Source organism: Melospiza georgiana, chromosome 8, assembly GCF_028018845.1.
Source record: "Melospiza georgiana isolate bMelGeo1 chromosome 8, bMelGeo1.pri, whole genome shotgun sequence".
Taxonomy (NCBI): domain Eukaryota; kingdom Metazoa; phylum Chordata; class Aves; order Passeriformes; family Passerellidae; genus Melospiza; species Melospiza georgiana.
In genome coordinates, this window is record NC_080437.1 from 8048592 (window position 1) to 8073406 (window position 24815).

The window sequence follows — 24815 nt, forward strand, 5'->3', positions numbered from 1 at the left end:
TTCTGCCTGCCCTTTAGAAGAAATCTGAGACAACCCTGCAGTGGAATCTGTGGAAAGCAGAAGCCCTGTGCAAAAGAATCTTGCAAGGCTGGGGGTTTTTCCTTCCACCCTCCCTTGGGAACTGTACATTCAATGGTATCATTTCCTAAAAGAGTTTTCCTTGACAGAAAAAGCAAATACTTTTATTTTTGTTTTTGTTAAGAGCTGTATCTATTACAGAAATTTAATTCTCCATTTGGGAATTATAAGCAGTAATACAATAATAATAGTTGTTGGTTACCACACGCTTATTTTAGACTATTCCAGGCAGCTGCCTTCTGCTTTTTGTGCAATCTCTTAGCATTAGGCTCCAATATAAAATAAATTACTCTGAACTGCCTGCCAAATTTGACTATTCTTTTAAAATCAAGTAGCTGTTACTTACATTATGTAATAGCAACAGGGATAATTTAATTACCAAGTCACGTATGAAAAACAAGACTTCAGCCTGCAACCTTCAGGAAATGAACCACCTAACTGCAATTAAAAAGATGATCAGGGTATATGATTCTGGGACAACGGACCTGTGAAGGCCACTGCAGCAGTGATGTGCTGCACAGTCAGGGGATGTGGGGTCACTGCTGCTTGTAGCCCAAATCTGCTGGGATTCTGTTTGCTTTTGGGAGGCAAAGCTTTCATAAGTGTTGACATCTCCTGTGATGTGTCCCAGGATGAGCTCCCTGCACGCTGCCAGTGGCACATGGACCCCAAGGCAGGAATTCAAGGGGGGCTGACACTCTACTGGCCCCTGGAGCTTGCCCCAGGGCTGGCTCTGGTCCCTGTGACCCCTCACAGCCTTGCCCCACCATTTGGGGTGCCCCTTTGCCATAAAAGCTTCTACAGGACTCCAGCTCCACGCTCCTTCCTCAGTGATTCTTACAAGCTGAGCATTTGCCCAGGACTACAGGCTACCACATCTGTGCTAGTGGGTTTATAAATAAAATCCCTTCAGGTTCATCTCCTTTGTGGGTTACTTCAGTTACTCCCACTCCTCTTCCCCCTGGATGGCTCCCAGTGTCACAGTGGGTTCCTCTTATTCTGCCTCCCTTCCACACCTCTCCATCTCCTGCTGTAACAACTAAGGACAACGGTTTCTTAAGAGAGTGTTTCAGGTACTGGACCTTCTAGAAGTGATCAAAGGTAGCTGGAGGATCAATCATGCACACAAAACCATGGTTGGACTGCTCAGCTGAGGATGGCATAGATGGCAAATGTCACAAAGCTCATGACAGTGTCCCCCAAGGCAGTGAGACATGGGTTAGGAGCAGGTTACTCCAGATAGCTGCACTGCTGCCAAAGAGCATCCAAGCTTTCTTGGAAGGCTACACACTGGATCAAGTGGATGCATCCCTTCTTTGGCTACACATTGCTCGAGAGACATCCTCTTGCTTGTTAGTATGCAGCTGGTGTGGTTCACTAGCTCTGCCAAGCAGAGCTTTTTAATTCTCCCTCGCTGGAGAGAGGAACTTCAGAATAAGAGAATTATTAATGGAGGGAGGAATAAAAAAAGCAAACAAAATTTAAAAAGGGATAATAAAAACCCTCAATGAAAGTGAAACGATGAAGATTTATGAGAATTCTATGAATTCCTCAGAGCCGTTCAAAGCAGGATTGCATAAGCCGCAGCACACCTCACTCGGCACATCCCTTAACGAGAACGGCCGTGTTTACGCTCTCACTGACACCGCCCCCGTGCCCGGGGCTGCGGGCGAGGCCCGTTCACACCCGCTCGGAGCAAACAGAAAGCCGGGAAGCCTGGCCGGGGTAACTCGGGACCAGCCGGAGGGTTTGGGGTGCCAGAGGTGGGGCCTGCCTGCAGCACAGCTCCGAGGGAGCGGGCAGGGCAGCAGCACCCAGCACAGGGACAGCCAGGGAGTGGGGACATTCTGTCACGTGTACCAGGGTACTACAGTGAAATCTGGGTTTTTGCAGCTCCAGGAGCACAGCAATTGGATAAATCCAAGTTTTCCAGGGAAGGTTGACCAGCTCACATTCAGCAGTGTGATGTTCAGGACTATAGTCATATAGCCCTGGCAAATATTTCCATTCCCTTCCATCTCTCAGGGAAATCAATTAAATATCTCTTATCAGGTTTTCCACTGTGGCTAGGGACAGGGGGGGTCTTCCTATGCTCCTGCAGGAGTGAGCACAAGCCAAACTGCACTGAGGGTGTCTCCAAGCTGCCTGAAATTGGACATCATTGAAAGACCTTAGCAGATCTTCTCTGGAGAGAATTCAACAGAGAAGTGCCTGAACCAGCTGTGAGACATTTGCAATGAATTGTCTCCATACTAAACACTGGATGTGAATAATATCCCTGCACACCCCATAAAGGAGTCCCTTCATTGCCAAACTCCCTTTAACACAAGGGGGTTAAACACCAAGTTAACCTGATGGCAAAACCAGGAGAATCCAGGTCACTGCAAAGCAGAGCTTTTACATGATCACCTTTGTGGGCAGCAAAGCTCCCGTTTGCCCAGGATGCATCACAGAAGCTCTGCTGTGTGATGTGTTGCAGAATAACTGCCAGAAGAGTTGGTTATAATCGGATGAGATGGGCAGAGATGGAATGTGAACATGGAATGTCTTAGCTTGCAGACAGAAATCACACCTGAGCTCCTCCAAAGTGCTGAGGTGTGCAGCACAGTCAGGGCAACTTCCCAGAGGTTGCAAACCTTTCTGAACAGGTTCAGGAGGCAGATCAAAGGAGTACAGGTCAGTATGATCTCAAAGAGAGTGTTTAAGAGCATAATTCAGAGGCTGGGGAGAGGAGGAGTGGAGAAACAGATTGCATTCATACTCTTTCCAGGTAATAATCATACCATTAACTTGAAATGTTGAAGCATTTATGCTGTCTATTGTGTGCACACATGTATATATAAGTTTTAACACTGCCAGCCACCTATTAAGGCACACACAGTGGGAGCCCAGACAGCAGGGCTTGTAAAATGTGACACCCAACTTCTGCATCTGCCCATTGCTTCTAAGCTGGCTGAATCTAAGTGACATGTTCCTTCTTTCTTCTCTTCCTCCTTTCTTAATTAGATAAGGAAAATAAATCAAAATGATACAAGCACAACTTTTCCATTTCTTATATCACCCTCTCTCTCAGTTCTACCAATGCCAAAGCAGCCATGAGGATGGCAGTGTTGATGGAGCAATACCCAAGGGCTGAGGGCCATTGGTGCCTATTTGCTGGCTGCACCTTCTGTGCTGGTCAAGTGAGGCAGTGCCCACATCTGCACAGGGCTGTCCTGTCCAGCCCTGCACCATCTGGCACAGGGTGATAACCACCAGCCTGGACAAAGCAGTGCAGCCACCATGGCATCACGTACTACATTGCAATGTTCCAGCAAACACAGCTTGCTTTCAGCAGGCCTAATTAACACAGGCAGAGTTTTGGGGGGTTTTTTTGGGTTTTTTTGTTTTTTTCGGTTTTTTTTTTAAGAAGTTGGTTTTGGAAAAAATAATGAAAACTAATAACATATCCAAACTCTGCTCCCTCAGAGAGAGAGTGACACTGAAGAGTGGTGATGGCAGCAGAGTGTAGAGCCCCCATCCAGCCCACCAGATATAGAGGGGGCCACTGGATTTCTAGTCCAGGTAACCTTGTTGCTTTGTTTGAAGTTTCCAGCATGCAGCTGTAATTTCTTTGTGCCTGATCCATAGGGAGATGTAGCCTTATTCTAACAGCATACAGCTCTTTTGGCCTTTTCTGTCCACAGCCTTATAAGGGCTCCTCTGAAAGGCCAAATTTGGACTGAGTAGGGAACTGCTGTCCCCTATCATGTGGATTTCAGTTCTTTGATCCACATAATTCTTCTGAAGGGAGGAGGGCCAATAATCAATAGGTGCTATAGACAAGCTATTTAACAGGACTTTCTCCAAAGCTGGATAAATCAAGTTTGACCTCCTTTTGGCTCCATCAGTCCTGTAGCAAAGTAGCTTAACACTGGCTTTAAATGAAGGACAGATTCTTCTTCTGAGCAGAGCTATTGTGTGCTGCTGAAGAGAGAAGGGGATAAACAAACATGCACTCCAACTGCAGCCAGAGAAAAATACAACTGGTGGCTCCACTCTTGGAGTTGTCCCTCCACCTTCATTAGCAGCTAAAAGCAGGATCTGCAGGGGAAGATGGAGAGATGGTTGGGATAATGGCTGCTTTCTCAGAGTCCTGCCATGACCTGGGCAGCTGGTGGCATGAGCCATGGTGGATGGGGACTGGTGGGGTCACTCTACTGCTGCACAGGACAGCAGTACCCTAAGGACTGAAACCTGAATGCCTTACATGTCACACTCTTGGTTATTAGGAGCAAAACCCCCTTCTCACTGATGAGCACCTTAATGAATTGGCACACACATTCTCATTCTTGCTCTGGAGGCCAGCTCCTTTGCTGCAGTTCAGACTCTTCTTGTGCACCATTTGTATGTGTTTTGTACTAATTTGGAGAAGAGACCATGTGCAACTGCCTTGTAGGAGATCTGGTTTGGTCAGCACACCTGGGCACCATGAGACACTCCCTGTCTCATTGCTTTCAGTGTTTTCACCTGCTCTTCACAGCTGTAGCCCATTAGGGATGAGGCTTGGCTGCAGCCCCACTCCCAATCACCACAAACTCTGTACCTGTAATTCCCCTTTTACTTTTTCCTTTTAAATAAATGCTATGTCTGCTGTTTCTCTACAGGACCTTTGCAGGAGAAATAGTAAACATGGTACAAGTATCTCTTTTGTAGGTTCCACTAACTCTGGAATCCATCTGTGATGACTTTGATTCACTCTCTAAACTTATGTATCATTAAAATCTGTATACTTATATTTATAGAATATTGGCAGTATCAATTGCAACATATAAGAATAAGCCAAAGGCCAAACACCAGGATAGCAACAAAATCAACAGCTATACAATTCCATTAATAGCTATAGAATTTTAACAACATCAATAATTAGACAGCTATATAACTCCAAGTTATAAACCTTTTACAATTGTTGATAAAATAACAGTGAGATTAGTATAGAATCGATAAAATGCAAGCACAACCCTTTGTCTGCATAAAATGTAAATACATTTGCAAAACTAGATCTAGTGTGGATAATGTGCAAAGACAACCAACCAGTAATAAAAACAAGAACAAATTCCAAGAGAGAACATTGGCTAAGCTACAAACAAAGCCCAGGACAATGGGAAACACCACGAAAAGCGGAGCTCAACTCCCCTGCTTGGTTGAGGGGCTCTGCCATTTCCAGAGCTGGGCTCCCTCCTGCCGTTTCCACTTCCCCAAACCACAGTGACTATCCACACACAGGCTGTGGACTCACTCCACCCAGGCACTGTGCTCTGAACTTCCCCTCTGGGAAAGCTGCAGGTAGCAGCACCTGCACTCAAAGGCAGCAGGGTCCTCTGAGCCATGGTAAGGGCTGGATTGGCTGGATGACTGCAGCTGAATATTGCTCTTTTCCATGGTGCTCCTGCTCAGGGAACAGTTCCTCCCTGCTGTGCACCAGGGGTGTTCCAATGTCCCCTGCACACACTGTACTCTGAAGTTGTGACTACCTGGGTCTTTCAAATATCCCAGTTTACAACAGAATTCAATGTAGCTACCCAGTGTAGAGTACAGCTTGGTTTAGTCAATCAATTTCAGCTCAATATTCTTTCTGTCCATATCTTCCTCTGATGCCATACAGGCCACCAGGCAAACTGGGAGGGGGGCTTGTCCACTGTCCATTGAGACAGGTGATTGTTGGAGAGCCTTTCAAGATATAGAAATTCTGGGAATTTGTATTCCACAGTATCACCTTGTTGATATTCTTGCAAGGGGAAGAACAAGAAGCTCTCCACTTTGAATAGCTGGAGGTGTGCTACATCTCCCAGCTTGTCCTCTGCATGTTGGCAGCTCTGTCCAGGCCCCATAGTCTTTCCCTACATCTTTCCAAACACTAAAAGCAGTACTTGCATCAGTCTTAAAATCTTTGCCCATGGTAAAACACTATGAAGGGCACAGTAAGTAGTCTTAATGCCTTTTCTTTTCCATAAAGCTTTCCATGCAGATAAAACACTCTGTTTATCACTTGATAAGTCCCCGTTATGTCCCCAGTGGCTCACCTGTACCCCAGGTGTCAAAACCAGTCTGGTCCAGACCAGGCAGCATCTCCCCACTGCTCTCAATGCTACCTGGGCTCTGTCCCCAGCTGTACCTCACTCTACAGCCCAGTCCCAAGTCACTTTGAGGTCACCGTGTGGCACAGCATATGTTGTAGCTGAGATGACCATGACACACAGAGCATCACCATACAATTTCAGAAAGCTTCAACCCATACACAGTAACACCTTACCACTTCAGAAGGCTTCAGGTGTCTGCTCACACAGAGTAACATCATTCCACTTCAGAAGGCTGCAAACATCTGCACTTCTTTTTCTTCAGCCCAGCCTTTCCTTACCCTCATGGTTAATGCACTGCACCTGTGTGCCCTCTGCTCCCTTTGGTGATTGGTCAGTGCCCCTGGGCACTCCCTGGCTCATTGCCTTCAATGCTGTTCACCTGCTGCTCACAGCTGTGGCCCATGGGGGATCAGGCTCAGCTGCAGCCCATTCCCAATTACCACAAACTGAGTTGTTAATATACAATGGCTCCTATAGGTATGCAAAGCCCAAATGTACAGAGAAGCTTCTACAAAATCACCCAGCCCTCACACTGCAGCAGCCCCCTAACCCTGGCTATGAATGGGCAATGGCAGCAGGCCCATCCCTGACCAAGCACCAGAATGGGATTCCAGCTTCAAGCTGGAAGAGGTGCTCAGTTTGCAGCAATGCAGCAGGGTGGAGACCGCTCATGTGTTACTCCACATGCTGGTATTCAATCCTAGGGCATGGCAAGAGCAGGAGCTGGGTGGGCTCTGTTGGCAGCTGCCCTACACAGTAACCACCTCTACCCAATCCTCCTCACCTGCCAAAACTGTACTGAAAGATCAGGGAAAATAGAGCCAAAATCTTAATTTCTGAATAGTATTGCCACAAGAAACCATCAGCAGCTCCTCATGGGAAACCACTCTGTTGCAAAACTGGCAGTGGTCCTGTTTAAGCCCACTGCTCTCATGCCAAATGCTGAGTTCTCAGTACTTCAGGGCATGCACACATGATCTCTCTCTCCCTTTCTCTGCATATAGGTATTTTATATAAATCAATATTTTCCAGTCCTTAACAACCATTTTTCTCCATCAGCAATTCAGCTCCCATCTAGCCAAAGTGGCTCAAATGGCAGGGGTGGCTGAGGGGGACCCCGACAGGAGCCGAGCCCAGCAGTGGCAGGAGAGAGCAAACACATTGGGCACGGCCATTCTGCAAGCCTGATCACCTGCAGAGGAGCTGTGCTGCAGGGCTGGTGTGTTTCTGTGGGTACCTGTGAATGCAATTTGCTCATCAATTACTTACACATACATTTGGAAACTAAGAGCAACCAAATACCCTGATAAACAATCCCAGCCACCAGGGACAGAGGAGCAGCAGGCTCAGAGGTAATTATATATTTACATTACATATTTATATCATGAAAGTATAGATAGATTATCTGTGTAAATATATTAACCTACAGAGAAAAAATATTTATACAAATATAGAAATTATTTTATTAATTTATTTATACTTTTGTCTGTATATCTACCTATATAAACGTAGATTTAGCACTTCATTATATATCTTTCTAATGATAGCTTTTCTATTGCCCACAGGCATTCTGAAGTCCTGCAGGTGGCTGGAGGGGCGAGGCAGGCAGAACCCCCATCCCAGGGAGAGCTGAAGCCCCAGGGGAAGCACCACTGGAGGGTGATGCAGAATAAACCCTCCATGAGGAGCCACCCCCAGCCCCACTGCAGCCACCTGCACCCACTGCTGCCTTTGTCTGCCATGCTCAAACCCTGGTTGTGGGATCTCAGCACCTCAGGATGGAGGTGCAGAGTGGCCAAGAACACCCTTGGGGGACTCGGGAGTCCTGGAATGTTCCAGAAGTGTCTGGTGGCTGGACTTTGATCCTACACAGGAGACGACACCTGTATGAGGATGGGAGGATTTCACTGGGTGAATGGTGAAGGGATAAGTTAATTAGAGTGCAAAACACAGGGTTTAGGATTTCTGTACAGGAGGGTCTAAAGAAGTAAGATGGAGGAATTGGGGCATGTCCTGTCCTTCTTCTTCTTCTTCTTGGCCTCCATCTTCTGTGGTGATGGTGGCACTTTGGGATTGGTTATTACTAAAAGTGCACTGGTTAATAAGAGTAGAAGGTATTGGGGAAAAATGATAAATATTGTACACGTAACTTTGGGTATAAAGATAAGTGACCGCCCCAGGGGTTGCAGAGTGTGCTCATGGCTGGCTTGCTGTGCAGACCTCTGTTGGGCTGAAAGAAAATCTTTTAGATAAACAATTAATAAACACCGAGACCAAAACAAGATCAGAAGTCTCTCCTCGTCCTTTGAAGCGCGGGCTGTCCAAGGCCACCCTGGGCCTTTCCAGGCCACCTAAACAGCCGAGAAACCGAGCAAGTGGCATCCCTGAGCTATCTCCGGTCATAAATCAGCCAGGAGAAACAGAAAATCTACACCTGGTACCTGTCAAACAGAGAGAAAAAAAATCTCTTCCCTAAAAATTCATTATCTCACTGTTTTGGATAAGCACTGAGAAAAACATCCATTTTATGTCCTCCAAGGAAGTTCTGCAGGTGAAACATTAGCCTAGCTATTTGCAGAAGGCAGAAATGCAACCCTCTGCTTTCCATTAATTTTTGGAGAGGATGGGGAGGGGAAGCAGGGATGACAGCAGAGACTAGGTGGCAGTTGGGCTGGAGCCATTTCTCCTGCATCATGAGAAATCAGAAGCATCACAGATTATTTTAGTCCCTCTTTTGTAGGTCACCTTTAATAGAAATGTTAATAAAGCTGTTATCTGTATATCTGAAATATTATATGGTAGCTCAGTAATTCACTGTCTTTATCAGCCTTCTTTAATGTATAATTTAATGCTTGTATAGCTATTTTGTTTGGGTATGACTCTCAGAATTACGACTAAAAAAAAAATCTGTGTGCTAGTTAACTACTTTTTATGGAAAGCATTTCTTTCATGTTATTTTAAAACCACGGAACCGGGGGAAGTATTTTATGGACCACGGAATCTCACAGAGTAGTTAATTTCTGTCTGAGCTGGTTTCTTTGCTATTTTAAAGGATGCCATCAAGATCATTGCTATTTCTCTTGGTTGGGAGCCAACTGACTCTTCTGCAGTTGCGACACATCCTCGTGCTGTATTAAAGATGGGGAAAATAGCAAACATGGGAGTTGGATGCTGCTGTGTGGAAGGCAGGAAGAAGGCTCTGCCACCTCAGGGCAGCCACTGCTTGAAATCAGGCACCAAGCATGCTGCACCTGATGGGTAAAAATTATTTCAGCCTGGGAATATGGGGGGAAAAAGGTGATGATAACCCATGTGCCCGCTGTCACTATTCCCTATCCCAGTGTCCAGCTGGGCACGGGGGCCAGGCAAGCTGGCATGGCCCTGTGAAAGGCACTTCCTTCCTGCAGGCAGCAAATGGGACTTGGCCATGTGCATGCCATGGGCTCAGTGGGGCATATGAGCCTTCAGTGTGTGTGCCTTTGCTTGGTGCAGGAACTCTAAAAGCAGTAATTGGGTGGTTAGCTGAGCCCTAGGCGAGCTCGGGCGATGCACTAAATATTCTGCCTTTTGTTTCATAATGAATTATTCTGTGTATCTAGAGCAAAGGGAGTTTTCTTTTTTGGTCTTTTCTCTACAGTTCGTTCCTAGCCTACTTGTGGGGGTGTGTTGAAATCTTTGCTTTTTGCTTATGAGGTCAAGTACTTTAATCAGGAGCAAAAAAAATCGCGTGCTTTAATCCTAAATTCTCTGAGTTGCTGCCAAATATAATTAGAAACAAATGGCTTTATTCTTCATTTGAGAGCTCCACAGACACTGGCAGGGGGCAGAGGGAGAGAGCTTGGTTTGCCTGGCTCTTTGGTTTTTTGGGGAGCTTGCAGACAAAACCACTGCCAAAAAACATGAGAGAGCCCTGCAGAGGATGGAGGGTTTGGGCAGAGGGGCAGGAGGCAGTGCCAGGGGAGGATGAGGCCCCTGTGTGTGCCTCCTGTGCCAGCAGCTTGGTAATTCCTCCCATTGGTACTGGACACTGGAGGGGCTGGAGCAGGGTACCAGCCCAGGGGAGCCACACGACCATCACCTGTTCATGGAACCACATGAACCTGATCATGTCAAGGTCCCAGCCACCCCAATGGGACCTGAGTGGGGAGTGGACACCCACATGCAGAGCACTCCAGGGGTTTGGCACTCCCTGGGCTTCCCTCTCCAGGCTAGCAGTGGCTGAACCCCAACTGGGTGCACACGTAGTGTTTATGTTATAGGGACTGAATTCTGCCCCGAGCAACACCAGCCAGCACCTCTCACTGCAGATATCCACTGCTCCCCTGCTTGCACACACCTGGGTTGCCTGCAAATTCAACTTACCTCTATTTAGGTGTATCCGTGAACCATCCACAGAACGACAGAGGTGCAGCAGTTTCATCCTCATGGTGAGGGTCTCCACTGTGTCCATAGTGTATCCTTTAATACTTGGGACATATGCTGGGAGTGCAGCATGGCTGCCCCTCATCTTTGCCTCCTGCTCCCCATCCCAGCACTTCCACAGCTTTGCCTGGTCATGGCACCTGCCTCATGGAAGGGACATGGCATTGCCCAATGGCACTGTAGCTACCACACCTCTGTGTGATGGCCCTGAAATAAAATGGCACTGCTGATCACCCCTCTGGTGTCTCCCATCATGAGGGGGCATTTGAGTTTGCCCAAGTCCCTGGAGGTTGTGAGACACCTATTTCAATTATCAATTCTGCCATCAAAATGGCTAAAAAGCAGCTCTCACTGACTTGTGCAAGATGGGAAGTTTTGCCGCTTGCCTAGCATACCCCCATGGCACAGCAGTGCCTCACAGCATCCCCTCATGGAATGAAAGCCCCTCACAGCATCCCTCACAGCAGGGCAGCCCCTCACGGCATGGCAGCTGCTCACGGATCACCTCACAGAATGGCAGCCGCTCATGAATCACCTCACAAAATGGCAGCCCCTCACAGCAACCCCCTCATGGCCTGGCAACCCCTCACGGCATGGAAGCTGCTCATGGATCACCTCACAGAATGGCAGCCCCTCACAGCAACCCCCTCAAAACATGGCAGCCTCTCACAACATGGCAGTCGCTCATGAATCACCTCACAAAATGGCATCCCCTCACAGCAACCCCCTCATGGCATGGCAACCCCTCATGGCACGGCAGCCGCTCATGGATCACCTCACAGAATGGCAGCCCCTCACAGCAACCCCCTCAAGGCATGGCAGCCTCCCACAGGATCACCTCATGACACTTGCAGTTCCTCAAAGCATGGCAGCCCCTCACAGCAACCCCCTGAAATGAAAACATGGCAGCCTCTTACGGCATGGCTCATGGATCACCTCATGGAATGGCACCCTCACAGCAGTCCCTCATGGCATGGCAGCCCCTCACAGGCTCACCTCATGACACTTGCAGTTCCTCACAGCATGGCAGCCCCTCACAGCATCCCCTCATGGCATGGCAGCCCCTCATGGGTTCCCTCACGGTAAGCCCTCACGGCAGCCCCCTCACAGCATGGCAGCCCCTCATGGCAGCCCCTCACAACATGGCAGCCCCTCAGAGCAGCCCCTCACAGCATGGCAGCCCCTCACAGCATCCCCTCACAGCATGGCAGCCCCTCATGGCAGCCCCTCACAACATGGCAGCCCCTCATGGCAGCCCCTCACAGCATGGCAGCCCCTCACAGGCTCACCTCATGGCATGGCAGCCCCTCATGGGTTCCCTCACGGCATGGCAGCCTCTCAGGTGATGGCGTCTCACTGCACGGCCTCACATGCCCTGGGGCATGGCCTGTGCAGAGGAGGGGATAGGGGTGCCTTTTTTTTTTCCCCTTTCTTGACTAAATTGTAGAGCAAACTGAGCAACACTTGCAAGTTCAGTGGGTTTCCCCCCTCTTTCTTCCAATAATAGAGAAGCCCCTCATGGGCCCGGCATCCTCAGCCCCCTCCTTTCCCAGCAGAGCAGCCCCCACACCCAAGGCGATTCGTTAATTGCTTTGATGCTCATCACCAAAACCAAGCAGCTGTTGAGCCGCTCTGTCCCCAGGAGCAGCACCAGGAGGAGGAGGAGGAGGAGGAGGAGGAGGGAGCTACCAGGATTTTTGTGCCCATGTGCACACCCAAGGACAGGGCACACTGCTGGCCCCGCAGGCACCCCTCACCCTTGTGAGCACGGGAGGTCTTCACAGCTGCCACCATTCACAACTTGTGGGTCTCCTGAATGTGGCCCCTTTACCCAAATCACTGCCCTTTCAGCAGCCACGAAAATCTTCATGAATTTGTTTAACCCACGTTTGAGCATATTTGTCCACAGTCTGCTGGCTCTCCTGGAGAGTCCTGTCCCTGCTGCCCCAGCCACCAGGACAGGGCACCTCTGGCCTGTGACCCGGGGGGCTCGTTCCAAAGGTGAGCACTAGATGGAGCATCTGACATCACGAATACTCTTTTTTTAATCCCGTACAGGACAAACTGAAAGGCTAAATGAAAGCACAGATTAAGCTGTATCCCTGCCTGCTGGCTGGACACGCATTCCCTGCACAGGGGGCAGCAGGGGATGCTGCCTGGCCACAGCCACGGCTTTCTCCGGCAGGAATGCAAACCCTCAGCAGCCACGGCTCCAGGCAGACTGGGGATACTTTGGGGGCCACTCCTTGTGCTTTCCTCAAGACCATCCAATCCTCCCATGTTTCTCTTCAGTGGTAGAGGCGATACACACCCATAGCACTTCAGTTGTGAGTGTGCCCAAATTTGGGAAGGCAAACATACAGGCTCTATTGTTTTTGCTTTGGGAAGAGCAAAAGGTGTATGATATTCCTGGAAAGCCTGTGGGTGAACGCTGAATTTCCAAGAGCAATTAGGGTGCCAGTGAGGATTAGCAGTGATGTCTGTGTGTGATCAGCTCCTCCCAGTAGCTGAAACTTTGCAGAAAATGTTCCTGAAATATTCTGGAGCAGACACTGCTGGTGAGGCAGAGACAGAGGAAGAGCCCCATTCCCAACAGGTTGGCATGACCATGTGATTATCACCAGCCCCAAAAAGCTGCCAGGCAATGCAGCTGCTGCTGAGCCAATTTCCCTGTGATCCATCCAGGGCAGGGGAATCCTACCCCAGGACCTCCACTAGCTTTCAGCTCTCTGTGCCCTCTGTTCCTTACCTGCTGGGGTGCAAGGCTTGGGAAAGTTCTGTGAGGTCCTCAAGGGGCGTGTGCCATGGCCCAGGAATCAGGAAACCAGGTTCAATGACATCCTTTTTTCTGACAGGAGCTCGGCACAGGGTACTGCCATGTAATTGTGGAAAAGCAAGGCAGCAAAGCAGAGGCCCAAGAGGCATCAGCTAGGGGAAGTAAACTGCAGCCAGCAACACCAGACTGTGCATCTCCACTTTTCTTCAGACCCTCAAAACTGTTAATTCCCTGCTGCTGGCAGCTGAATTGAAAAACTGCTGTGACAAGGTGACAAACTCTTTGTCTGCAGCAAGCCAGGGGTACAGCATCCCTTGTCCTCTCTCAGATCACTGGACATTTCACTCTCAAACACAGAAGCACTTTGGAGTCCCTAATAGGGGGACAAATTCTTCCTGGGTGGAGCTGTGCTCCTGCAGACCCCACCAGCCACTGGTGGGGTGCACTGTGTCCTGCAGAGGTGCCTCTGTTTCCCTGCAAATGCTTTGGGTGCTGTCAACACAGACTACTTTGCTCTGCTGCTTGCCCAGGTGTGGGTGCTCTGACCCCCAAGTGACCCCCAGCAAACTCACTGGGAAGTGCCCAGTCCAGCCAAGGGAGGATGCTGTGTCTCAGTGCCACTCACAGGCCAGGCTGGTCTGGCTATGAAAAGCTCCAGGGTGCTGCTCCTGGGGTCTTCTTCCCAGCCACACTCTGAGGAGGGGGTAAGGCAGCCCAACAGGCACCCCCCAGCACTGGAAAAACAGGCAGTGCTAGTTTACTTTAATCCACAAACTAGGAAGGGCTATAAAAAAGTAAGGAAGCAAGCATGGTGCTGGAAACCAAGTTGCCTCGGCCATGTCTGCATCTCCTGCAAGGGCCAGCATCCATATGTCCACATTTCCTCCACCTCTTTCACCAGTTGGCTGCATTTTCAACATAAAAAGAAAAAAATGCCTCAACTTGGCAAAGATAGAAGTGGATTAGGGGAAAAGGTTTGCTAGAAGGCCCTGTCTTCTCCCATGGCTTCACGTACAGCGCTGATATCAGCACCAAGCCTGAACTCAAAAGTGTTTGGACAACACTGACAGGCACAGGGTGTGACTCCTGGGGTGCCCTGCACAGGGCTAGGAGCTGGACTCGAGGATCCTGAGAAGATCCTGATGGGTCCCTTCCAACTCAGCATATTCTATGATTCTATGATTCAGCAGTGCTGCATCCTTTACACATGCCCAGTGGCTGGCTCTGCTCAAGCTGGTATTTCCCAGCACACAGAGGAGGAAATGGTTGGTTTTGAGACTGCAGAGTGTATTTGGAAGCTGGTGAAACTGGTCTGTGCTCACCTGGCCACACACCCTGCACAGGGAGAATGCATGAAGCAATTCCAGCCTCCAGGATCAGCCATGGCCTCAGCTCCTGGACTGCCCAGGGATGGGAGAGGGAAACCTCCCTGCTCCATGGCTCCAGAACCATGGAGCTAAGCAACCATGTGGAATTAGCAGGTGGCTACTGGGCATTCCCGTCCTGCTGCTGAGCTGTGCTGGACAAGGGCAGTACCCAGGCCTGACCTACACACAGCAAAGGATCTTCCCACCTATGGAGACCAGGAGTGTAACAGCACTGGCTGCTCTCAAAGGGGCCCTAGGTTTTATGGGGGGCTTTTCAGACCCACCAATGAACACAGTAAAAATTAACTTTGCTTGACGGTTGTTCAGCATCATCAGCAAAATTAGTAATTAACATCTGACTCCCAAGACTCCAGAACCTTACCCATGTTTGAGCTGGGAAGAAGATGGGGCAATTTTCAGATCCCAGCTCAAGCCTGCAGAATTGGTAGAAAAATGTTCTACTCTGAGATGCAAATGGAGCAAAATTGCTGCTGGAGCCAATGGCTAAGCATGGAAGTTATCCTCTCAAAAGCTATTCCTACAGTCAGCATGATCATAGCCACACATTAAAGCAAGTACACTGCAAAAATAGTGGAGCACTGACTGAAGATCTTGTCTCTCCCTCCTTGAGGAAATTGCAAACTTCCATTTCTTTAATCTAATCATTTGCAGGAGGAGATACTTTCTCTAGAAAAGCCAATATAAGAGGGCTGAAAGGTCGGATGGGATAATATGTAATCCAATGTGATAAGGGCTGTTTACAGAATTATTAATCAAACACAAAAGGGAACAGATAGTAACATTTTTTATTAAATATTACAGTGGATCAAAAAGTACAAAATATCTTTTGCCTGCTATGTGATTGGGAAACTATTGGCACATAATACAGTATCAAAAGCATTAATAAGTACAATTTGGAAAACATACAAAAATTGAGTGTTTATAGTTGGCTCAGCTTTATTTCTGGTAGTGTTTAAACTAATGCAAAGGTTACTCAATAACCTTTTAAATGGGAAACTATATAATATTACTGGGCCATTTTTATATATACAAATCATCACCTTACAGAGCATATAGGCTACATAACTTGAATCACAAAAAGTATACAATATTTACAACAAAAGAAAGTTAAAAAAGTATAAACAGCTAGTAGATTATGCTGCCATTATTAGAACATAATTAAACTGCGGGACTGGGGGGAGAGGGGAGGAAGAGGAAGAGAACGAGCGAAATATCAACCACATGTACAGCAAACAGCACTCATGGCAGCATTGCCAATGCCACCCGCCTCACACCAGTGCAGGAAGTCCCACTGCTCATCAAAATCAGCACGATGGCAAAACTGGCCCAGCTGTGCCCTCACTGACCACCACAAAGGAAGCGAGCAGGCGGCGGGCGCGAGGGACCCCATGCTGGTCTCTGGAGGTGGCAGCCCCACGTCTCCCCAAGTGGGGCAGAGCTGATGGCAGAGGCAGCACAGCACTTGTGCCCTGCTTGAGCTCCAGCTGCTCTCAAGCCAGTTCCTCTGCTGCTAGGACAAGCTACTTCCCAGGCTTGAACCCACTGGGCAAGCTCTTCACATCAGGCTAGCTCACAGCCACAAAAGACCTGCCACAAACTGGTGCCCTGCTCCCACCCCGCCTGGCCAGGGGCACAGTCATACTGGGAATCAGGCCCTACTTCCCATGTGCTTCACGAAGCCTGGCTCAGAGTGTGGCCAGAAGCTACACACGAGCCGTTTGCTGCCGGGCCTCTTCCTTTGGATCTCACAACCTTTAGCATCCCTAATGCATCCTGGACATAGTGCGTTTGAATTGCAACATTTCTTGGAACTGGCTCCTAGTAAATAGATTTATGACTCTATTGCCAATTAGATTCTGCAGTTTCCTTTACAAACCTACCAATAACAATGGTCTGATTGCACAAAGAAAGGCTTGTGCAATTTCATTCAATAATAAGGCCCCTTGAACTCAAACAATGCAAACAAAGCCCCATTTAAGACATTGAGGGGAAAAAAAGACTTTTCAGCCAATGAAGAATTCAATAGTCTGTTGAAAGATTTCTAAGATTTCTGTTAAAAGAGTTCTTAAACAAATAATGCTCCGCTTCTGCTGGGGGTTTATGCCACCATTTCTTTCCCTTAGCCCTGACGTTTTGGCCAGTATGAGCTTCCCCAGCCAGCAGTGGCCAGTCTCCTCAAGGGACAAGCGAGGAGCCTTCCTCCCCACTCCCTGTCCCCCAGCCCTGTGCTGCCTCAGCATGGCTCCAAAAAGCCTACCAGCAAACTCCAACAGGACATGACCAAAAGGGACGTTGGACACTTCGCGTAAACAAATGCACAGCTCCAGAACACACAACTTAACCAAAACAAGGAGAAGCATTTGCTTTGCCAAACACACAACAAGCTTCTGTTCGCGTTTGCTGTAGGTTTTCATATTCTCTACCCCCTTTTCCCCCGCCCTCCTCGCCCCCCATCCCCAAACCCCTGACTCTTACGTGATTCAGATCTAGTGCAACTTTACTAGAGATGTCCTCCACACTGCGACCTCTGCCTGGATGAGCCTGCGGTTCTGTTTCCTGTATGACTTGTGGAGCAGCAGGATACCCTGCACTGGCACATCAATGTTCCAAGTTCTACTAGTCTGTTTATCAATCAATTAAATATAGTTTTACCACAGGAATATAAAGTATTTAATTGAAGAAGCTGGATTTGTAACAGTAGACGAGTATATTATTCTGGTTTCCACCTTTGGATATTAAGTATGATACATTATATATTGTATTTGGCTTCATATCACGGGAAAATTTAATGACATGCCTAGCATGCAAAGTGTTTCTTAGTAGTTTGTTTTATCTTTTCATATCAAGTACACTGTCTTTGAACAGTAACTGAGATGGTTTGAATCACAACCAATTTTCACACTGTATAAAGCCTCCAAGTGACACTTTGCTTTATCAATGTCTGTGCTCAGCTACATAGTGGTGATGTCCTGCAAAGTGAGTATACATCCACAGGGAAGGTCTTTCATCAGGAAAATCCAGCCTCTCCATGCCATGCCTGGGCTTTCCCCCTGCAAAAGGATGTGCAGGGAGAGGCCGAGATCCCCGTGGGAGCGTGGAAGGACCATCCCAACCACTGCACAGAACCCCCTTACACACTGTGAGGCACAGAAACAACCTGTAAACCTCTGATTCAGATCCACACTGGCTCCTCTCACAACTTCTGAAATTCTCAACATTCACACAAACCACAGATCTGTTTTCTGCACTCCTTTGTCATTCAGCAGCTTGAGCCAGTGAGATTCTGTTTTCTAGACCGTTTCTCTGGTAGGCAGGAGGGTTTCACAGCCTAGGTAAGATTAAGTACAACGCTCAACAAATTCACAGACCACGATACAGGAAAGCAAAGCTCGGAGGGAAGGGAGAAGCAGCCTAGGAGCCATCGAAACAACAGGAGGAGGGTGAGAGGTGCTCAGCACCTCACAGGGGTGGGCCGTGGGGAAAGGAACCTTGTTCGCATCCTTGCACCATAACATCACCTACAGTATGTTTATAACCATTAAGATTAATCTGAACCAGTTGCTTCAGTTTGTAAACAGTAAACGTTACAACAAAAACGAAACAAAAACGCTGCTGCAAAGTATAAAGAAACTGGAAAAATTACAAACACGTAATAAAAAAAAAAATTAGGACAGCCACAGCCTTTAAAAAAGTTGCAGATAAAATGATACTGTTTAATTTAAAAAAAAATAAGAACCCAAAACAGAAAAACAAACACAAAGAGCACAGAATATACTGGACAAACGAAACTATATAAATTATTGTGACCAAATGTGACACTGGTAGTTTATGAAGTGGATATGTACAGTCAAATTAAACAGTGTTTACCATTCTGTTCTAATAGTGTTAAAATGAAAAAATCTATTGCCGTTTTACTATACATTGCATTGATTGAATCTTTAAAAGTCAGGAAAAGTTACCCAAAAAAGCACATCCACTGATTGTACAGATTCTCGGCCCACTTCTCCTTTCCAGGTTCATCTGAAGTCCTTGACTCATTTGCAACAATGCACAGCCTCTGGTCCTTGGCTCAGTGAAAGGCAAACACAGCCCTCACTGGGGCTTCAGTGAGCTCAGGACTGGGCCTGCGTTTCCACGGCTCCCTTTGAACATCTGCTCTTACCATGTTCAAGTCCTTTCAGAAAACACATACGCAAAATCCAAAAAAAATTCTTTTTTTTCTGTGTTTTTGTTTCTCTCTCTTTTTTTTTATGTGGCTTGTTTTTTTTTTGTTTTGTTGGCTTTTTTTTTTTTTTGGCTTGGTTTTCTTTTTTGCAAGGGCAGGGATAAGGGATGAGGGGCTGATGTGGGAGCCAGAATTAAAGAAGCAGTCCTGTCTCCATCCAACTCCAAGATGCTCCTCTAGGCGGGATACGACTGCATCCTGGTTGACAAAAATACAGATTGCTAAATCTGCAAGACATCGTCACAGGGGGAGGAATGTGGCTAACTGAACTTTCTCCTCAGACCTTTCTTTGTGAGCGAGGGAGGTTTACAGTTTTGTGCTGGGATGTACAGAGGATAGCTGGGAAGGTGGGAATGCAGCTTGAGGGTTTATAGCAGCTAAAGGATAAATGCTGTTATGCAAAAGGTCACCGTAGGAACTTCCTACAGGTGTTGCTGCAGCTAAGTGTCTGTACAGTTGCTGGGAGTTTGCAGGGGACGTGAGGAATTGTCTCTGCACCATGAAGGAGTGAAGAGCCAAAGGCTGCATTAGTGGGGATAGCACGGTCTGATTTTTCAAGTACTGCAGGGGATGAGAATACCCGGGTGGGAGGCGACTGTTCAGCCCCGTACACAGGCTTCCCGGATACAAGCCTGGGAAGATGGGGGCTGACAGGGGAAATTTGTGGCTTTCCAGCATGCTGCCAGAATGGAGGCCATGCACTGACTTGCTACCTTCCCCCTCTTGGTCGGGAACCTTGTCTTTCGCCGGGGTCTCCTTTGGTAAGTGAATAGGAGAGACAGCTCGGATTTTTTTTTCAGAAATAACTTTGTCCAAATCCTCCAGGCTCCTTTTCAGAGGCCGGGCAGCCCCCACGTTTTGAGGGCTCGTTCTGCGGTTGATGATAGGATGCACCATCCCCTCCATCTTCCTCAGGTTCTCCAGCCTCTGGGCCTGCTGCTTCCCAGACCTGTGGAGCAACTCGCTGTGTTTTTTTGGGGCTGTCAATGCCATAGGGGACACACGGCAAGCTTTGGGGTTACAGTCTAGGCTCACCGCCTGGCTGCCTCCAGCCTGGAACGGGGAGATCCCTTTGCATTCTTGCTGGGCTGTGGATGAGTGAGGGAGACTGGAGCCTGGAACCTTTGCAGTCTGTTTGTGTATGCTCTTTGGAAGACTCAAATCTGTTGGCTGATCATCTGAAGAGGCCTCCACTGTTGTCTTTTTTTCTTGCTGATGCAAAGACGGCCGATAATTTAAATTTAGTTTTTCTTGGTGTTTGTGTTGAGTAAAAGTAGAAATATTTTCAGACTCTCTGAACATGTCCCGGGGGAGGTACTTTGATGTCTGTTCATTATTAAGGTGGTGTTCTGTGTGCCTATAAAGGCTGTGCAGATGAGGTGATGAATAGAAATCTGCCAAGAAAGTGGGCACATGGGAGTGCTGCAGTGCCCTTTTTTCACTCATTTTATCTTTGCAGTCCTGGATATCCAACTTCGGTAGGTATGACTCGGCAAGAGAACTGAGGTGATGTTTTGAAAAATCACAGCGCTGAGGATCCGGTTTACTTAGCATGTCATGTTTAAAAACATTATTAATTGACTTCCTTTCTTCCTTGGTTTTAAAACTCTGTACATGTTGTATGACTGAGGGCCTATTAATTGCTACAGGATCAGAATTAGGGGCATGGGGACCTTGCGATACACCTGAGGACAGTTCATCTCTGCTGCTGAGTTTCTTTTTGCTGATCAAAGGTGGAGGAGAACCATAAGGATAGTTACACGAGAGCGTGGCCCCGCTGACCTGTGACAGCAGCTTCTTCTTTGCCAGGGGTGACATGATGCCTGGATTACCTTTAGAGTACAGCAATGGTGTGTAACTGAAAGTGGAGTCATCGTTCATGGACCCGGGCAGCTCCTTTTCCTTAAACATGTCGAAGTTCTGCACCACCAGGACTTTGGGTGTTTGCTTTAGTGCATTGTGGATATCTTCATTTCCCAGCTGGTCCACTTTCACCGTGCAGTTTGCGATGTAATCGGCCATCCCTGGCAGTTTCTCATCTTCCATGTCACTCTGAGTGGGCAGATGGACTGGGAAAGCTGTGAAGGGCATTTCTGGAGGTTCACTTTCCAGGCTGTCAGTAAAAGCTTTGTGTAGTTTTTGTTCAGGCTTTGTGTCTTCCAGGGCATCTGGTGAGGGGTGTAATCGTTTTGTGACAGTGGCATCCAGCACAGCGTCGTCTTCTGCAGGCACAGAAACACTCGAGAAAGAGGACGAGTGCTGAACCTCCTCCTTGGCTTTCTCACTGTTGGTGCTGTTTTCTGTCATGTCTGTCTTCTCCAGAGGCAGTGTCCGAGCTGTCTCTGGTAAAAGAGATGGAGGGCCTTGCATAGGTTGTTTCACCTCTCCCACTGCAGGATGTTCAGGGAAATTCTTCTGGTCTGCTGATTCTTGATCCTTCTCTTGTTCTGATGAAACCTAATGAAATGATTCAACAGACAATAGTAAGAATGCAGTATGTTCTGGCAGCCTGTTTGTAAGGTTATACACAGTACGCTGCTGGCTACTTTTAGAGAAGGACTTGCCAACCACCACCTTGCTGGCATGTGAAGGCTCTAACATCAGGTACTGGACTCTAAGAAACAGAAGTATCTCCAGGAAATATTAAAAAATACACCATCCCCGTCAGAGTTACAATAAAGCATTTCCAAACAGCAGATGGCTGTAACCTGATGAGAGGCACTGGTGGCTTGATCAGATAGCTAAATGCTGAGGTTATATACTCTTTTAAAATTAATTAGGCAAATGCAGAAGAGCAGATTTCATGACACAAACAATAAGGCTATAAAAATTTCTCCTACCAGCCAACTTCACCCAAGAAAACCACACTATTCCTACGCTTTTCCTTCCCTAAAGTCTCTCCCTCATAGCTATCTTAAAATTCAGTGATCACACAGGAGATCATTCACACCCAGTTCTGCATTAAAGTGTGAAAATGATAGAAATGGCATACTAGAAATCCCTATTGTAGGCAGCAAATCACTGCCACAGCTTAACTAGGACACACATTTTTTTATTAACGGATTAAAATGAAGTTGTCAACATTCAGTAAGTGTGTGTGTGCCTGCTATTACAAACATGGCTTTTATACGTTCTCGTCAATGGGACCGTGGCTCGTTCTGCTCCCCCATTAATACAGCGTGTGTGCACAATTCCCACTATTCATCCCATTATGTAGCCGCCTGAACTGTGACCCACAGAGGTCACCAGAGCATCCCATCTGCGATCCAGCTGACTGACAGCCCTTTTCAAAACTGCTGTCACTCTCCTCTGACATGTCATGGTAGAAGACAGTCATAAAACAGCAGCATTGTGCGACTCCTTTATTATTATTGTTTTCTTTCTTCCTTCATTGTAAAGATAAGACGCACTGAGAGAGTTATCATCTAAATGCTGCTTTATGGTCTGTCGCAGGAGCAGGGAACTGGAGACGGTCCTAACGAATCTAACCCTCTCAGAGATTTATTTCTTCACAGCTGCTTTTAAATATTCCTGTCTGTTTGGTTGGCCTATTAGTTACAGTGTCTGTTAGTCATCCTAACTTCTTCTTTTTAAACTCAGAGCTGACTTTTGCAGCCAAATACCATCATTAGGTCCTTTACAAAGTAACATCGCTAGTCTCTTGAGCTTATAAAATTACAGGCAAATACCAGACAGATGAGCGAAGCAAGGAGGAGAAAAAAAAAAAGAGAATCATACTTAATAACTGTACATTCTGCTCTTTGTTTCTGTTAAGCAATACTTTGATTGAAGTTTCAGCTATTGTGAGGAAATGTGCAGTCTAAGGCTAATAGCATTTTGTCTGGTGTCTTGTTACACTGACAATGTCATTGTGATGGCAGGAAAACAGTGAAGAGCACAAAGGCAAATGCAATCCTAATAAATTAAAGTTATATTCTCTCCCTGCATACTTCTAATGGTGCATGAGTTGAACATGCAATTGAGACCACCACACATCTGTAACTGGATTATGCTTTTCCAGCTCACAGTTTCCAGGCCACATGCAGAAATGGCTTAAGTGGTGGCTTGGTTGGGGACATTTATGTGGTGGCTATAGGGCTCTCCCTCAGAGCAATACCCCATCACTGCTGTGCCTGGATGAGGGCCCACGAGTGGGGCTCCACTGCCAAGGCATGGCTGCAGTGCAAGAGACAAGCAACCTTCTGCCTGGCCCCAGCACACCTGGATTTTGCTCCACCCAAAGGAGCTGAACATCTCCAGCCTGCTACCCCCGTTAAGAGCCACATCCTGGGCATGGAGCCCTCCATATGGCAAAGCACAGATGAGTTCTGGAGCCCTACACCCATCCAGGGGTGAAACATCCACCCTGCAGCCCCTTCACCGCTCGGGCTCAGTGTGATCACTGACCTGTATGGTGACTAACATGAAGGTCAAGATACTTAATAGCCTGCCTTGATCAAATAGGGGCAGGACATGTCTTCCACCCCAGTCAGGGAGGAGACATTAATTCTGCTACAAAAGATGCCATTTTACAATAGGGAACTGCCATAATTGTACATTTTTATTGTCTCGTCTAAGCTCCCTACATTTCCGATAAGCGCAGCTTAGGAACTCTTCCTGCAATCCATACAAAAATAACTTCAGTTTAAACAGCAGGAAGTTTGAGATAGGGAACAACAAAAGCAAGGAAATTCAAAGTGAAGGCTGTTGCTCTGTTGCTGACTTGTTATGCTGGGCATAGCAGCAGTGGTACTGATAGTGTGTATGTAATGTGTCTTCCTGATCCAAGACCCTCAGTAAATAATCGGGGATGAAGGAATGACAAGGGAAGGGAGCAGAAGCTTTCACTTCACTTCTCCTTGCTTTGGGCAACTTGTCTTGCAAACCTCCAGTGACTGAAGCACGCTTGTGCACACTCTTCTCTTGATGTGTTTTTTTTTTTTTTAATTTTACCCAAACAGGGCTCTCCCTACTTTAAAATTACAATGTAAGAAAAAAGAAAAAGTCTTTCTGGGGATTGCTCTTAAATTACATATTAATGGTACTGTTATTTAAAACACAAATTCTTCTTTGGATGAGAGATCAAATTGTCCTTGTAAACTTAACGAGGTAGTGGGACATGAAACCCCAAATTGTCTGTTCTCAAAACTGGGTACATGGAATCTCAGAGGCATCTGCATTTACAGGACCTGCATTGTTTTTTTAAAACAATGAAGAGGAGGATTGTTGATAGCTGACTCAATACAATTTCCAAACAAGTTTAGAACCAGGACTTCTGTACCTGCCAGACGCAGTGAAGTCAAAGGAGCAGCCATAGTCTGCCGGGCACGTCATGTGTTTCGACATTCTTTAAATACTTACTTTCACTGCAACGCCTTGAAGGCTGCTGTGATCTGGCAGACTGAGACAGGAAAAGCAACATGTTTTGCAGGGGTTGTGTGTGAGGAGCTTCACCACCTCCTTCACATGCAGTACGAGAGGGGCACAGGAGAGAGTGGGCAGATGTGCAAAGGAAGGTGCTCAAATAACACTGGAGCAAAAACCCCATTGATTTTGCATCACTTAAACACTTGAAATTTACTCTTATTTGTAGACAAATACGAGTTCTACCATCAATCTTACCCTGTGCTGTGAACACAAACGCTCTTCTACAGGGCTGTCCTATGCCTGCAAGTAACGTGGCTGTGTGTGGAAACTGGGGCCTGCCCATGTGAAGCAGAGTGCCACCACAGGAACCTATTATGTCTGAACAGGAACCTCAGCTGAAAGCCATCTACTGCTCGGGAGAGGGAAGTCGATCTCAGGGC

The 24815-nt window shown here is 47.3% G+C and overlaps 1 protein-coding gene across 3 annotated transcripts in view; it reads right to left on the minus strand.

The window, feature by feature from the left end:
* Positions 1 to 17226: 17226 nt before the first annotated feature.
* ARID5B (AT-rich interaction domain 5B) overlaps positions 17227 to 24815 on the minus strand; it is a 114297-nt gene continuing 106708 nt past the window's right edge. For all 3 annotated transcript variants that reach the window (XM_058029261.1, XM_058029262.1, XM_058029260.1), the window contains one exon: positions 17227 to 21465. In XM_058029261.1, the coding sequence (XP_057885244.1) occupies positions 19315 to 21465 (2151 nt within the window). In that variant the 3' untranslated portion in view covers positions 17227 to 19314. The remainder of the gene's footprint in view (positions 21466 to 24815) is intronic.